Below are 17,082 nucleotides of genomic sequence, written 5' to 3'. Positions count from 1 at the left end.
AAGTTCCAAGTGCCAGCAGGTGCTCCCGGCTCTCGAACTTCTGAAGATTATCATATGCGGCTCAGAGGGTCTGTAAGTTTGGCCACCCCTTCTGTACACCAACATCCCTCACAATGACAGCATAGCTGCCTGCCTCAAATATTTACAAGACAATGGACCACCCGCAGATATCCACCCCAAATACATCGCCAAACTCATCCATTTCATCCTCACATATAACAAATTTTACATTCAACAACAAAGACTTTGTCCAAACCATGGGAGCAGCCATGGGTAGTAGGACGGCTCCCAATAAGCCGATCTCTTCATGGGCCACAGTGAAGAATTTCTGGACAAATGCACCACAAAACCAATGATATACCTGAGATACATCCGTGATCTTTTCATCCTCTGCACAGATGACAAACTCCCTCAGATTTCCAGCGCAACTTCAACCACCACCACCCGTTGTCCATTAAACTCTCTCTCAAACACTCCCATACTAGTACCAACTGCCTGGACGCCATGATCAGCTAAAAGAATCAAAGTCTACAGACAGCCATGTATAAGAGAAATCTACGGTCCACCACAGCAACCTTCATAGATCCAGTAACCACCCAAATACACCAAGAAATCTGTTATCTACAGCCAGGCACTCAGATACCACAGAATGTGTTCAGAGGAGATACACCTTAACACACTCAAAACTGCCTTCAAAAAACAATGACACTCTACTTCTCTAGTGGATTGCATTATGAGAGAACCTGCTTCAATACAGAAATAAAACCCCCTCCGACCACACACCCTAAATTGTCACCTACCAGCCCACACTGGAACCCATAAAGAGTATCAAACAACCACAACCCATACTCAATGGGGACCCAGTCCTCAAAAAAAAAAAAAAATCTTTCCTGATCCCCCTCTTCCTTCAAACAACCCCCACAATCTCTCCAAACTCATCATCAGAAGCAAGCTCTGCCAGAACAGATGCAAAACCTGCAGACACATCTCTATTTGAACAATGATCAATACGCCCCCACAACACACCTTTCAAGATCCCGGGGTCCTACAAATCCCTGTTCCAACATGTGGCATATCTCAACCAGTGCACCAAATGCCCCGACAACTATGTAGGTGAAACCAGACAATCACTATGCTCTCGAGTGAACTCACTAAGGAAAATGATAAAAAGACAGAAACACCCTTTCACCTGTGCATGTACACTTTTCACAAAGCGATCGCTCTATATCTCACCTAGCCAGACTCATTCCCAAAGGAAACCTGCAGAATACTTTCAAAAGATGAGCCTGGGTGTTTAAGTTCATAACTTTGCTCGACACCAAGCATCATGGACTGAATAGAAACATAAGAACATAAGAGTGGCCAAACTGGGTCAGACCAAAGGTCCATCCAGCCCAGTGTCCTGTCTACCAACAGTGGCCAATGTCTGGTGTCCCAGAGGGAATGAACCTAACAGGTAATGATCAAGTGAGCTCTCTCCTGCCATCCATCTCCCCCTCTGACAAATAGAGGCTAGAGACATCATTCCTTACCCATCCTGGCTAATAGCCATTAATGGACTTAGCCTCCATGGATTTATCCAGTTCTCTTTTAAACCCTGTTAGAGTCCTAGCCTTCACAACCTCCTCAGGCAAGGAGTTCCACAGGTTGACTGTGCGCTGAGTGAAGAACTTCCTTTTATTTGTTTTAAACCTGCTACCCACTAATTTCATTTGGTGGCCCCTAGTTCCTATATTATGGGAACAAGTAAATAACTTTTCCTTATTCACTTTCTCCACACCACTCATGATTTTATATACCTCTATCATATCCCCCCTTAGTCTCCTTTTTTCCAAGCTGAAAAGTCCTAGCCTCTTTAATCTCTCCTTATATGGGACCCGTTCCAAACCCCTATTGTTTTAGTTGCCCTCTTCTGAACCTTTTCTAACGCCAGTATATCTTTTTTGAGATGAGGGGACCACACCTGTACTCAGCATTCAAGATGTGGGCGTACCATGGATTTATATAAGGGCAATAACATATTCTCCGTCTTATTCTGGAATGGTCACTTGAAATGTGTGTTAACTACTTATGCTAAACAATCTGTTGCAACTTCTAATTAGCTGTGACACACTGATTTCCCAAACCTGAAGAAGAGCTCTGTGAAGTTCTAAAGCTGGTCTCTCTTCCACCAATGGAAGTTGGTCCAATAAAAGATACTACCTCACCCACCTTGTCTCTCTTTCTCTCTCTCTAATATCCTGGAACCAACATGGCTACAACGAAGGCTGTGGATTGTGAGTGACAGCAATACTGCTGGCCAATGGTGGGAAGGAAGTTGGGTGAGGTGGAGAAGATATGTATGGCCCTGATTCAGCAAAGTACTTTGGAATGGGTTTAGCTTTAAGCACATACTTAAAAGTTCCACCACTTGGCTGAACTGGGGCCTATGACAACATCATCTCTGCCATAGCGCATGTCTGTGGGCTAATCCACGAGTAGCACTGTATAAACGTTAATCAGGTGTCCTTGCCTGCCCCACACAGGTGGAGGAAGACTCCAAACCTGGTAGTGGAAAATAGGAACATTGAGAATCGTCCTGAAAGGGGGAAAATATAAGTGAAGTACTATTTTGACTGTAGTAACAGCAGAGTTTATGAATGCACACAGTTGTTTAAAAGTGTTCTGCAGATGTTAAAAATAAAAGATATTCCTGAGCAAGAGGGACGTGGAGGGGTATAGCCAATCACTGGTTCAATATTTCAATGAAAAGAAACAGCTTTAAGAAAAGACCCATACCCGCCCATGAACCAGACTATCTTGCAGGCTGCACCCCACTGGCTCTTTGCAGCCATCATCAGGAATTCCTATCACATCGCTTGGCGTTACCTCACTGTCATTCATAGGGTCCTAATACTTTAAAGATGTTCCACAAGCAACATATGCACTTTCCTAAATGGTTACAATTAACTTAGAGAGGTTTAGATACCTTGTTGGCTTTGGCACCAGAGCTGTAAGAAACCACACTGTGAAGAGTGTTAAATGTCCTGATTTTTCCAATTGAATCAAGAGAACAACCATGTGCAGAACACAATGTACCCTGCAGACTCAACAGCTGTCAGATTCATTTTGCTGTGATTATCTGACCCCAGGATGAGGCAGAGATGTATGCAGGATAGTGATCGAATAAATCTCCATAATTTTTTTTATTTGTCCATGCTGTTATACATTGTATCCAGACATGGATATCTGAATACAAAGAGGACGTTTCTTGCATATCTATGCCATTTTAATGAAAAAAATTAATAAAGCTAGATTAATTTTAGATAAGAGGTTAGGGGAGGGCTTAGTAGTTCGGGAGCTGGCCTGGATTCAATTTCCTGCTCCACCACTAGCTTCCTGTGACACTTTGGGCTATGTGCCTGAGCTTGCCATCTGTAAAATGGGGATATCAGCACTTCTCTACCTCACAGAGGGGTTGGGAGGATAAATGTATGAAAGGTGATCAGATACTACCGTGATGGGGGCCATCTAAATACCTTAGACAAATGGATACATTTTGTTTGCTAAAGTGATCCTAAACACATTTTCCCCCTGCCTCCTGCACCTCCAAGGGATAAGCTCAGCACCTGCAGGATTCAGTCCTCAGGTCAGAACAGCCCTTGAGCTCTCCCTCCATATGCATGAGTGACACAGGGTAGAAGCAATGCATTTTAATGGCACAATCAACCTCATGCAGATAATTGTTTGAAAAAGGGTGCATCAAGTTCTCTCAGTTACCCTGGGGAAGGGATCAAACCACTGTACGTGTTTTAAGATAGGGCCCCACCCCACTTACCAAACCTGCAGAACTCGTGGCCACTGTTCTTTGGTGCTGCTGGATAAGTCTTTCCCCTCATTGAGAGTGGGTGTCAAATTCTTTATTTTACATTGCACTTATATGGCAGAAAGTTACAGAAATCTCTGGCTTTTACAAAGAACAGCAGATTGTTTTGTTTTGTTTTAAATCTGTTTCCCCCCTCACAACCAGTCTCAAAATGAATGAAGAGAGGTTAAATCTGAACCTATCTGAAAATTAGTTTAAAAAGTAAAAGAGAAGAGTGTGCCCAGTGTTACACTGGGTTAATTCCTACCCATTGGTGCTGCTTGGTGTGTCCGTGGACGCCATTACGACACTTCACTGTAGATCAGCTCATCTGGAAGAGAAAAGGGGACATGAATACACAAGTTAAAAATATCCAGGTATTTTCCCTTCTGTAAGACACAGCACATAATATTCAGCCTGATCTTAGGTGCCACCTAAGCTTTGCTTAAGCAATAATATGGACCAATGGGATCACTTTTCTCCCATATAGTTGCTCCCAGTAGATGGTCATATAGGGCAGGACAGGAGGCTGGGTGTGTAATCTCCAGAGAAAGGCTCTCCTTCTAGTACCATCCTGCCTGAAATCTCTTGTTAATTTGAAGCAGAAATTATCCAGGGAGGGAACAGACATTTACATTTGTGTGTATATCTGCCTTTCAGCTTTGGCTGTCAGAGGTGTCTGATCCATCAGACAGCTCCTTTGATAGCCTGTTTTCTAAAGCCATACTGTAACTGAGCAAAATGCAGGTACCCCTACAAAAATAATGCTCTGTGATTATCATCTATGAGTGAAGACAAAAAGCAAAACCAAAACACATGCACGGCATTTTTCAGGAGCTCTCCCCAAGATCAGCTTTCCCCCTCAAACCTGCAGGGCAGTCTGAGCTATCATCATCCTGAATGACATGTATTAGCAAGGCAAATACTCTACAGAATAGATGGTTTGCCTGAGGCAGCAAATCATTAGCAGTATTGCCAAGCCCAAAATGTTCAAAAATCATGAGTCAGGCTCACCAAAAATCATGATATTGGCTTTAAAACCATGATATTATGTAAAAATATTAGATTTGGGGTTCTTTTCATTTGACATCTGCTTTTGAAGCCTTTCGGGTGCATTCGGGTCACATTTTGGAGCTTTCTCCACAGCTACACAGGTTAGAAATTTACTTTTTCTGTAAGAATGAAGGCTGAAATGGTCATATACCCACTTGTCTCCATGAGCTGGGGCTTTAAGGAAAACAATAATTATGAGACTCATGACAAAATCAGGAGAGTTGGCTACACTGCATTAGGACTATAGCTATGCATTAGTAAAATTTTGACACTTTGCTCAGTGATTTACCCTACGCAGAGAAAGAAAAGTTCTCTGCCTCCAGAAGTTTACAATCTAAGAACCTGATAATGAACACAGAGCTTAGTCCTGTAAGTTGACCCATTGGTCTGAACTCCACTAGTTTGAACTGTTGGCTTCAAAGGGACTTCTCACAGTGGTAAGGTTTCAGAGTAGCAGCCGTGTTAGTCTGTATCCGCAAAAAGAAAAGGAGGACTTGTGGCACCTTAGAGATACTCCTTAGAGATCACTTGCAGAATTAGGTCCTAAATGTCTAGGAGCAACACAAAACATTCAGTAGTTGTTTGTGTTGTGTGGCACTGTGAGCAGATATTTGCCAAACAGAAATCCCTAGAACTAGCACCTAGTTTGCCATTATCGGACATCACTACTCATGCTGGGCTCTTAAGCATTTCAAGGCCCAGAGGCGTCTACATTGGAGTCACATGAGCACTTGCTTGAAGCATACAATGCTGTATTTTCCAGCTGGGGGTGTGACCCATGGAAGCACCAGATTGGTCCAGGGAGATAGACATAGGAAAAGAGCATCTGGGTGGTGAGGGGAGGGAGAGAAGCTGCATGACCCTTGATACTCCCACACCTTTACTGCAAATATGTCCTATAAATGTGGCTAAAGCAAAGGGAAGCTCTTTGAAAATTACCACGGTCTCCTCTCCCCCAGCTGTGGTACCTAACTGCACTGGATTACAGGCTCAAGCAGTAGCTTACCAGCCTGAACTTCTCTTTGTTCCCAGGACACTCAAGTTCAACCTCAAAAGCATGCACACCACAGCCACATGGGGCAAAGGAACAAAATGATACCAATGGACACTCCACTCAGAGTATCACGTAACCCTCTGGTGAATGGAAGAAACAAAAAAATATACAGCAAAATAGAATAAAATAAAAGGTACAGCAAAAAGGAAAGAAAGAAAGAAAGAAAGAAAGAAAGAGCAGTGAGGAGAACAGAGAAGACAGACAGAAAAGAGAACACAGATACCAAGTCCCATCACAGTTACAATGAGGGAGAGACGTGCATTGAAATGGGTGGCTGTAACAAAAGACTGCTATTCACAGCCAATTGGGTTTCAGGTACCAGGTATCGCTCCACCCTCTTGCTCATTATAAAAATGAGGTCAATTTAAAAAAAAAATTAGTTGGATCTGCCATCTCCAAAGTCTTCCCTGTGCTCAAGTCCATGCAAATGCATGGAGCCTATTTTATTACAAAGCTTGTGGCAACTACCACAGTAATCACCTTGATTCCTCCCTCAGATCTACTCCAGTTTCTCAGGGCAGGTCTATGCTTAAAATGCTGCACTGGGGCAGCTGCACCGCCGCTGTCGTGCTTAAGTGAAGATGCTCCCGCGCCAATGGGAGACCTTCTCCCGTCGGGGTAGTTAATCCACCTCTGCAAGAAGCCGTAGCTATGTCGACAGGTGAAGCTCTCTCGCCAACATATGCTGCCTACACCAGGGCTTAGGTTGGTATAACTATGCCGTTCACACCCCCTAAGCAACTTAGTTATACTGATGCAAGTGTTTAGCGTAGACCTGGCCCCAGTGGAATAGGTTCCACAAAAGTTTAACAACAGTAATTGGTTTAGAAGACGTTTCAGGTGGCTTTTTCACAAATGGCTTTCATTAAGAGCTGAGAAGTGCTCCCCAAGAAACTGCTTCTGAATAAGACCAAAGTGAAATTAAGGATAGAAAATAGGGTCTGGATTAGTGTAAGTACAAAACCCACAACAACCCAGGGGTACCAGGAGAAGGGAGAGAAAAAAACACGTTGGAAATAAATTCTGGCAGGAAAACAAGCACTGAAATGGTTAACACTCAGACCAGACCCTTTATCTGCAGCATCCCACCGTACTGAGAGCATAACACAGATTTATGGCCCGAGGACAGGCTGCAGGAGCATTATGCAAAACAGTGGGAGCTCAGCTCAGCCAACTGAAATTAAAAGAAGTGGATGAGTTGGTAACTGGATAAAGAGGCTGACCTCTAGGTCATCAGTTTCATTCCAGGCCAGTCCGCTACCATTAGAAAGTTTTTCAGTCTTCAGTGCACTATATCAAGCAAGTTTGGTGGGCTCAGATTAACCTATGACAGCATCTCTGTCAGATCACTGCCACCAAAACAAAAATTCCAGTTGAAAAGACTCAGGACTAGATATGCATGGAGAGAACACTATCAAAACATTGTTACATATAGACAGTAGGATGCAAACCAGGGATTCCACTTTGAGTATAACAATGTAGGAGAGCAGCAGCTCTTGAAGGTTTTGTTCCATTTATATTTGAGAATTTAAAGAGATCTAACATTTCCCACACTTCTCTGGGCTTTCCCATCTCTAGTCCCTGTGTAGCCTCAGAACCCCATCCCACCAAGTGCTGAACTCCTCCCACGAAGTGCTGCGCTCCATCGCCTCATGCTGCAGTCATTAGGTATGGAAGGAACGGAGCTCCACTCAGAGGTGCAAAGCAACTGTACCATGGCTTTGCATCCTTGGCTATCCAGAGCCCAGTTATCCAAAGCTCCCCACATCAGAAACAGGACTATGATCTCAACATTTGTTACTTTTGCTGAACTTTCAAGTATCAAATCTTTACTATATGAACATATTAACATCGCCCATGACACTTGGATAATAGAGGCTGGTAAAGTATATAATAGATTTTACTTGATTATAGCAGAGGAATTAATAGTGCTCAAATACTATGTAATAATGAAGAATGGATGGAACCCTTTGTGGTACATGCTCCCAGTCAGAGTTTAAGACATACCTGTGACATTCTATGATCAAGAGTACTTGTGGCACCTTAGAGACTAACCAATTTATTTGAGCATGAGCTTTCGTGAGCTACAGCTCACTTCATCGGATGCATCCGATGAAGTGAGCTGTAGCTCACAAAAGCTCATGCTCAAATAAATTGGTTAGTCTCTAAGGTGCCACAAGTACTCCTTTTCTTTTTGCGAATACAGACTAACACGGCTGTTACTCTGAATTCTATGATCAGTAATCTTGTTTTAAGAAAAGAAACCGAGATGACACAGTTGTAGAAAAGGCAGCTCAGCCTGACAGACAGTCAAGTTGGGTTTAAAATAAACTAATGTAGGTAAACAACCCAGGAAGGGTACTAAGTGGGTAAACTACTACTCAAATGGTCCTAACATTGGCTGCACATGATCAAAAAGGAGTTTGCCCCTCAGGAGAGGCTTGCGCCTCAAGAGGTACAGTACTATAGAGGAACACCAATTAATCACAGATTGACTGGGAAGCATGGGGAGAGATGCATGCACTGCCACTACTTATATCTGCTCTATGGATATAGGGCACATTAATCTCGGAGATAAAATTCTCATTCCATTGAAGCCAATGGGAGTTTTGCCACTGAGTTGATCACACAACCAGGTGTGTTAATCCAGCACTGCAATCATTTAAGAGAGTTATTAACATATATCACATTTTAGTAAGCCACCACTAGCTGCAATTGTCACCTGTTTCTGCCTCTCTCGCCTCAGTTTGCATTTGAAAGATATTTGTTTCTAAATAGAAGCTTTCCCCTCCAATGTCAATTAATATACTAAAGAATTCTAGCTAAAATTCCTGGGTTTGTTCTCAAAGTGAGCACACAACATACAAGTAATTTTTTCCCTTACAGATCTTTAACAGTTTCCTCCTTCACCAGTTCTGAATGATGTCTGTGACTTCCCCCTCCTACTACGTTTCAGAAATTCTAAGACGCCAGAGGTTTCCTCTAGAGCCAGAGTCAGGAAGTGAACTCTCTTTCAGATGGCTTACTGAAATGCTTTTTCTAAACATATTTTCAAAATAAAATCCAGTCGTTTGTGAATAAATGTTCCTCAACTCTTCAAACTTTTTTTGAAGAACAAAAACAAACATAATTGGGAACCATCCAAATTATAAATATTTATGTATGTTTATTCTTCTTCTTACAAGCCACTAAGTCGCTACTCAATAATACTGTCACTAATAGCCATACAATACCTAGCACTCATGACATAGGGCTCCAACACTGATTTTTTATAAATCCCATGGAGAAAGGCAAAACAGCATGGGCTACATGTTTTAATTGCTAGGGAGACTTTTACTGTGGAATGGGAGGGGAAAGATGATAAACCGCTATTTGGAAGAGACTTAAATTTTGACTGTTTGCTTTGTAACTCTACACTTAGCACCTACAGACTACAACTTTCAAACTCCTAGAAAGGAGAGTGAGAGTTTGAAAGTGGTTAAAGCAGTTTATAACTTTTATAATACAAGTTTCTAACACAGTTAGAAAGAGCTACGTTCAAACTCTGATGTTGGGAGACAGGTAGGTAGTGTTGAACACAACTGCAAAGTGGCACACGCTAAGCATTTTTGCCAACAAATTTCCCATCACTAATACCACCAGTTCTACTCCACCCCTGGGGAGTATAAATGTAGACAACACTCCAAGCAGCTGCTGCTATTTTAGCCATCATGTCATTTAACCCTGCAGAGTGGCTGGGGAATTTAGTCAGGACTGAAAATTTCCCTTGCAATGAGGCAGATTGGAAAATTCATTTCCCATATACATAGATACACCCTTTTAACATTTCTGTCTTGTATAACTTTATCTTACTGTAAGAAGTATGTCTTTTTCATACTATTTTGAACAGCAATGCAAACTTTTAACATAGTTTTTTAAGCAGTTGTATGTATGCGCACACACACAATTCTTATGAAATACCACTTCGGTTATTTCCTGGAGCTGTCAGGCACTCAGATACTACAGTAGTAGAAGACAAATACCTAAACAGGTTTTCAGAGGATATCATTAACCCATCAAACCTAATTTTTTAAGTGACTGTTATCAACATTTTAAAAGTGTCATACAAAGAAGTGGATGTATATAGAGAAACTACTGTCCATCTCAAAAAGAAGCTGTAAATAAATCTCTAGCGGCAGGATTCTATGGAAGGAAGTTTAGGTCATGGATCCTGGCACACTGGTAGTGAAGTCCTCAACCCTAGTTTACCAGGCTCCTGTGGCTGATATCATAATATGTCCTATATAAAAGTATTTAAGGACAACAGGAAGCCCGAACACAATTGGGAGCTTTCCTACAAACCACAACTTTTTGAATGTGTAAGATGCATCTAAGCGGTTTAAAAAACACAGATGACGCAGGCACCTGAAACAGCTGCATTAGGGCAGTTTTGATGTGACATTGTTGAAACAGATGTTACGCTATCCCTTGTCCACTTCCACTTAAAAATACTTTTAGCAAATCAATGCACAATTCAGAGGCTTCAGTGTAACTTTGTGTTCCCAGCTGCTGTTAGACTGGTGTAGAATTCATTGGCGGGGAAGAGGAAGGTGGGGCTCTCTCATTGTGGGAGGCACCATATAAACACACGGTAGTAAACAGTCCCTGCCCCCAAAGGGCGTAGGAGAGCTACAGGTTGGGGAAAAGGAGTAGAGCACCCAAGCAGAATTATGATTCGTAAATGTTATGTTAGTGCCGCTTTTTTTTTTTTTAAAAAGACATTTCATTTCTGTACTGGAGTTTTCAAAAACTTATGGGAGTTGTATGGTTTGAGGCAGATAAAGGCTGCACCCTGTAATCCAGAAACTAACCATCTGATAGAATTCAGAGTAGCAGCCGTGTTAGTCTGTATTCGCAAAAAGAAAAGGAGTACTTGTGGCACCTTAGAGACTAACCAATTTATTTGAGCATAAGCTTTCGTGAGCTACAGCTCACTTCATCGGACGCATTCAGTGGAAAATACAGTGATAAGATTTATATAGACACAGAACATGAAAAAATGGGTGTTATCATACACACTGTAAGGAGAGTGATCACTTAAGATAAGCTATTACCAGCAGGAAAGCCGGGGAGGGAGAGAGGGGGGAAGAAATGGTAGAACGTTTCAATGGGACATTGAAGTCTATGCTGAGGACATACGCTACCCAATGAGAGAATGACTGGAATGTATTTGTTGTTCACATAAAAGAGGACTGTCCCCTAAGAGTCTACAGGGCTTGCTTCCTTTGATCTCCTTTATGGGAAAGACGTGCAGGGACCCCTAGATTTAATACAAGGCCCTTGGAAGGGTAGTACAGAAGAGCCTGTAAGGGAGTATGCCACTTGTTTTAAAGAGAATTTAAAGGCTATGATGGACATAACGCATCAGAACCCTGGAAGGTTGGTACAACAGGCATGTTGGAGAAAGGTCTTTTGATGTGAGGTGACTTGGTATTAGGTTTGAATCTAGTTAGGAAAAACAAAAGTTCAAGATTTGTGGGCGGGACCTTTTGAGGTAACAGAGTGAAGGAGGCAACCAGTTCATGTCAATAGAGAAAACTTACCACAAAAGAGAGACGGGGGTGAATATGATTTATTGTGCGGATGAGGGAACGTTTACTGCCCCTTTAACTGATTTGGTCCTGAAGAGTGGGGAAGAGACTCCACTGGAGAGCACTGAAATTTGGGAGGGTGAACCCAACCCAAAAGTAGGATACGTTGGCCCTCTTGAAATACAACAGGCAGGTATTTTCCAACCAGCCAGGTTTAACGAACAAAATAATGCATTCCATGAAACTACAAGGTCCTGCCCTGCTCCTAGCAGAGGATACTGTGCTAAAGATGAAATACAAAAGACAAATTCAGGAGAAAGTGGAGAGCATGCTAGGCATGGGAGCAATCACTAAATCAAAAAGCCCCTGGGCATCTCCTACCGTGATGGTACCTAAAAGGGATAAAACCCTCAGATTGTGTGTGGATTTTAGAAGGGTAAATGCCATCACCCAACCTAATCCTTACCCTACACCCCAGACAGAGGACCTTCTGGATCTACTGGGCAGTGCAAAATTTATAATACTCTGGATTTGACTCATGGATACTGGCAAATTCCCTTAGATGCTGATGTCCAGGAAAAGTCAGCTTTCATAATGGAATGTGGCCTGAGTTTAAGATTATGCCTTTTGGATTAATTAAACTTCTGAAAGATAGCCTCCACATTGCCAATGAGGTGCTGCAGGGTTTACAGACCTTTGTCAAGGCCTATGTAGACAACTTGGCTGTTTTTAGTGACTCCTTGAAATCTAGATTACCTGAACCTTGTGGGAATTGTATTGCAGGGGCCTAGAGAAGCCAGCCTCACTGTCCAGGTGTCAAAATGCAAGATGGGGGCCACAGAGGTACCTTATCTAGGACACAGGGTGGGCAGTAAGTTTGTTCGTCCTGACCCTTTAAAAGTAGAAGCCATTCGGAATTGGCCTGTCCCACAAACCAAGAAGCAGGTCCAATCCTTTATCCATCTGGCCAATTAACACCAGAAGATTGTAAAGGAGTTCAGTGACATTGTGGCCCCCATAACAGACCTTACGAAAAAGGGGAAGCCACACCAGGTGAATACGGACTGAGGCCTGTGAGAAAGGCTTCAAGGACATAAAAGAGGCTTTGTCTAAAGAGTCAGTTTTTAGTCAGCTCTGATTTCAGCAACTCCTTTGTGCTGTGCTCTGATGCTTCTAATACTGGGTTAGGCGCACTGCTAACGCAGACTGGGGTGGGGGACAAGCAGCACTCCATTGCCTTCTTCAGTAAAAAACTGACCTCCACTGAAAAGAGCTATGCTGACACAGAGAAGGAATGTTATGCCCTTGTTTGGGCTATCACACAACTTAAGCCTCATCTGTATAACAGAACATTTAAGTGCTATTGGACCACTCCCCACTAACATAGCTGTGCGGAGCCAGGGGGACCAATTCGAGACTATTACACTAGAGCCTAGCTCTATAGGAATAGGACATGGAAACAGTCCATATCAAGGTTAAAAAAAAAAATGCAGTAGCAGATGCCTTGTCAGGAGCAGGGAGACCCTGATGCATATTCAGGAGCAACAGTGACATCCCTTCTGACACCATTTTTGCATTGGGGGTGATGCCAGCATACCAGGTGCCAGCTCAGGCCAAGGTCCCCATGCTTTAACTGAACACTGACAAATGCATAGCTGAAATCAGTCTGGCTCACCTGTGAGTTAGTATTGTTACATTAGTATAGGCATTCGAATTATATATTGACTTTATGGAATGCCTGTAGGTTGCTGCATGCATTAATCTCACTTATAACATCCGTATCCCATATTAGAAGGTAAAATTTGAGTGTTTGCATTGTAAGACCGCCATGTAAATGACCGGACAGGAGAGAGACATTAACTAGTGTCAAGTGCTGATCTCCAACAAAAGGTGTCACATCCTGGCCAACAAGGAAGGCCCATCAACACCAGAGAGATGAGAGTAGAATACTAAAAAGAGGACTAAAGACTTTGTTGTTTACTCTTCCTGCCCCCATGAAGAAGAGTCTTGCAGGGGAATTCCTCCCGTCAGCTGAGTTTTTAGCTCACAGCAGAAGAGGGTGGGGGAGAGAGAAGAGCAAGGAGGAACTGTATCTTTATGTTGCTTTGACTGTAAGGAACAAGGATTACTAGGCTTAAGCAAAAGATCCCCAGCATTTAGTCTGGGTTAGCCTTAAAGGATATATAGAGCTTGCTTGCTATAGAAGCATCTATTACTTTTTGAAATTTCAGACTGGAGCTCTTCTTCAGCTTAACCTACTGTTATTCAAGAGCAGAATTTGGATCCTTTATTAGTAATGCTATTTAAATAAAATGAGGTCTTCCATTGCTTTGAAGAGCCACAGGATTAGAGCAGTTCACATACATAGTCCTCTTTCTGGTTTGTTTTTAAATTATAAAAAATATAATTTTAAATGTGAGCCATTGCATTATGTTAAAGGTAGATGGATGCTTTAGGGGTTACCTACTGAGGCCATGTCTACACTAGCGAATTTACAGCGACACAGCTGTACCAATGCAGCTGCGCCACTGTAAGATCACTCGCGTACCCGTGCCATACTGACATAATAAAACCACCTCAATGAGCAGTGATAGCTATGTCAGCAGGAGAAGCTCTCCTCCCGACACAGCACTGTGCACACGAACACTTACACCGGTCAAACTTATGTCACTCAGGGAGTGTTTTTTTCATACCCCGAGCGACATAAATGGTAGTGTAGACATGGCTTTAAGACATTTCAATGGGCGAGTATCTCAGAGTGGAGCAGTTTGCAGGACTGGGGAAAGGACATGCCCGAGTAGAGCTGGAAGCTTGCCCCTTGGGTTGAAAGAGTGACCTCTGGTGGACCAACTTATTCTCAGGTTTCAGAATTGCTCACTGTTGACTTTTTGTTTACCTATAGTTAATGTTTTCATTATAATGTTTCCATTATAAACCAACAACAATATAAACGATCAGTTCAACAAATAAAATAATAAACACCAGTAATTATCTCATAATTAAAATTATTAGAGTGCATATTTATAGCATACGATTGTCATATGAGCAAGCCCTTTGTAAGTCTTACCAACCATACTAAATACAGATGACTTTTGAGCAAAACAGTAGTCTACTCCATCCAGTATAAGGGGAATAAATTAGATACTTAGCCCAGTGCTGCATTTTATGTGGAAACACAAAAGAGAAAAAAAAAATCACAGTTTGAAGAAAGAAAAAAAAGAGAGACAATTGCTGGAAAATGACTCACCACCCAGAAGCCAAGAGCTGAAATTATACAGATTTTTATAACCCTGTAGAGTTGAATTGCAAAACCCAATACTTGGTGGCTGTTAAGCTGTCTTTAAGAACGAACACAACATTTTATACAAATGGGACTGATGAATCCCGTGCAAAGCTAATTAAGACAATGAAGTTTTGCAGTTAACGTCAACAGACCCTTCTCACACCCCCATCAGGAGTTCAGTCCCTCCCCCAAACTCCGGACAATTTTTTTTTAAAGTCACAAGATCATTAAATACAGCGACTGGCAGCTGCTTGCTTTCACACTCACGCTCTTGCTGCATTTGTTTATAAAGCAAAGCAAAGCAAAGCCCCCCCCCCCCGGCCATGGGAAAGTGTGAGCGCTGATCCCTGAAGGCTGGAAAACCCAACGCAGGAAACAAGGGAGAAAAGTTTCCCAACAACCTCCCCTGATAACTGCCCGTTTCCTTCTCTCCCCTTGCACTGCTGCAAACGCCCCCTCTATCCCTTCAGGGCGGGGGGGAGCAGGAGAGCTCTAGGGGGGCTCTCCCTCTCCAACATCCCTCCTACATCCATCCTCACCTCTGCCAAATCGATGCAAGCTCCCTCAGGGGAAGGGCTGGGGCAGGGGCTTCTTCTGAGCCCTCCCTTCCTTGCAGGGGGAGGGGAGAACGAAGATGCTGCTTCGCCCCTCTCCTCCCTGACCTGTTGCAGCAGCAGACAGCCCGATTAGGCTCCCCCCGCCCCTGCCTCCAGCTGCTGCAGCCTGCGCGCACGTCGGGCAGCAGGAGGGAGGTGTCCGGGTGGTGGAACGCGTAGGGAGGCGCGCGCGCCGCAAGGTGGGTACGATGGGGGTGGTGGGGAGCGCCCAAGCCCCGCCTCCTTCGCTCGGGACACGCCCCCTTGAGCCGAGCGCGCGCGCAGGAATCCTCCCCCCGAAAGGCCGAGCGCGCAGCGGCTGCAGCAACCTGAGCAGCTGCTCAGGCTGCCCAGCCCTGCAGTCCCTGCAGAGGGGCGGGGCCTGGCTCCCTTGCCTGGCTGGGTTGGGGGGGGGAGAGAGCTGCGTCCCCAGCCCCTGCTGCAGAGCAGTGACCCAGGGCAGGCCCTTGAGAGCGAGGCACTCCTAAAGGGGGGTTCCCCGGGCACTAAATGGTCCAGCCCATAGGGGCACTGGGGCATGGCATGGCCCACCCAGTAGGATGTGGGGCATGCTGCATATGCCCAGTCCTTTGGGACGGGAGAAGTTTGCATGGCCCAGACCATGAGGGTGCTGTGACCCAGCCTTTGGGACACATGGTTGCTGGGGATGGATCTGAATCTTTGCAAGCCCAGAGCCCATTCCTCACCCTTCCCTGAGTCAGCTCAAGAATTGTTGCCACCAGTGTGACTTGCATGCCCAGTTACCGGTGGGTCTCAAGCCTCGTCTTGAAGTCATAGGCATGGGAACTAGGGGTGCTGGGGGGTGATGCTACTGCAGCACCCCTGAGGTCCCAGCTGCTGGCCCCATGTGCCTAGGGCTTTGCTCCTGGCCTCAGCTGGGGGTGGTGGTGGTAAGGGAGCTGGCTGGCTTTCTGCACCCCCACGATTAAAAATGTTCCAGTGCCACTGCTTGAAGTGCACTCAGTCACCTGGCCTCAGCATATTCCGTTTATTCAGATTGCAAGAGTGCCCAGGAGCCCCACTTATGGATCTGTTACGGATCTAGCCTCATTGTGCTAGGCACTGTGTAAACACAGAACAAAAAGATGGTCTCTGCCCTAGAGAGCTTACTCCAGGAGGAAGACCATAGTTGACAATATCACTCTTCTGGCACAGTGGAACTCTCTACAGTAAGGGTAAAACTCATCTGTTCAGGAGACGCTAGCCAAAAGGGCTAAGTCAACCCTTGGATGCATGAGCCGGGGAATCTCAAGTAGGTGTAGAGAGTTTATTTTACCTCCTTATTTGGTCCTCGGGCCACCATATTGGAATGTTATGTCCGGTTCTGGTGTCCACAGTTCAAGAAGTATGTTGATAATTCAAAGAAGAGCCACAAGAATGACTATTCAAAAGCATGCCTTATAGTGTTTGACCCAAGAAGCTCAATCTATTTATCTTAACAAAGAGAAGGTTAAGGGATAACTTGAACACAGTCTACAAATACCTATACAAGGAACAAATATTTGATAATGGGCTGTTCAACCTAGCAGAGAAGGTTATAACAAGATTCAATGGCTGGAAGTTGAAGCTAGACAAATTCAAAGTGGAAATAAGGTGTAAATTTTTAACAGTGACAATAGTTAACCATTGGAACAATTTACCAAGGGTTGTGCTAGATTCTC

The 17,082-nt window shown here is 43.9% G+C and overlaps 1 protein-coding gene across 3 annotated transcripts in view; it reads right to left on the bottom strand.

The window, feature by feature from the left end:
- Positions 1-15,631, bottom strand: part of AFF1 (AF4/FMR2 family member 1) — a 164,618-nt gene extending 148,987 nt beyond the window's left edge. For 2 of the 3 annotated variants that reach the window (XM_007066648.4, XM_043545102.1), the window contains exons 1-2: positions 15,344-15,631; positions 4,113-4,175 (exon numbers count right to left, since the gene is read on the bottom strand). In XM_007066648.4, coding sequence (XP_007066710.2) covers positions 4,113-4,147 — 35 coding nt within the window. In that variant the 5' untranslated portion in view covers positions 4,148-4,175; positions 15,344-15,631. Of the gene's footprint in view, positions 1-4,112; positions 4,176-14,768; positions 14,909-15,343 lie in introns of those variants that run through there. The other variant, XM_043545101.1, reaches the window with a different exon arrangement.
- Positions 15,632-17,082: the final 1,451 nt, after the last annotated feature.

The sequence above is a fragment of the Chelonia mydas genome, chromosome 4 (genome assembly GCF_015237465.2).
Source record: "Chelonia mydas isolate rCheMyd1 chromosome 4, rCheMyd1.pri.v2, whole genome shotgun sequence".
Lineage (NCBI taxonomy): Eukaryota > Metazoa > Chordata > Testudines > Cheloniidae > Chelonia > Chelonia mydas.
This window is presented reverse-complemented; position numbering and strand designations above follow the sequence as displayed.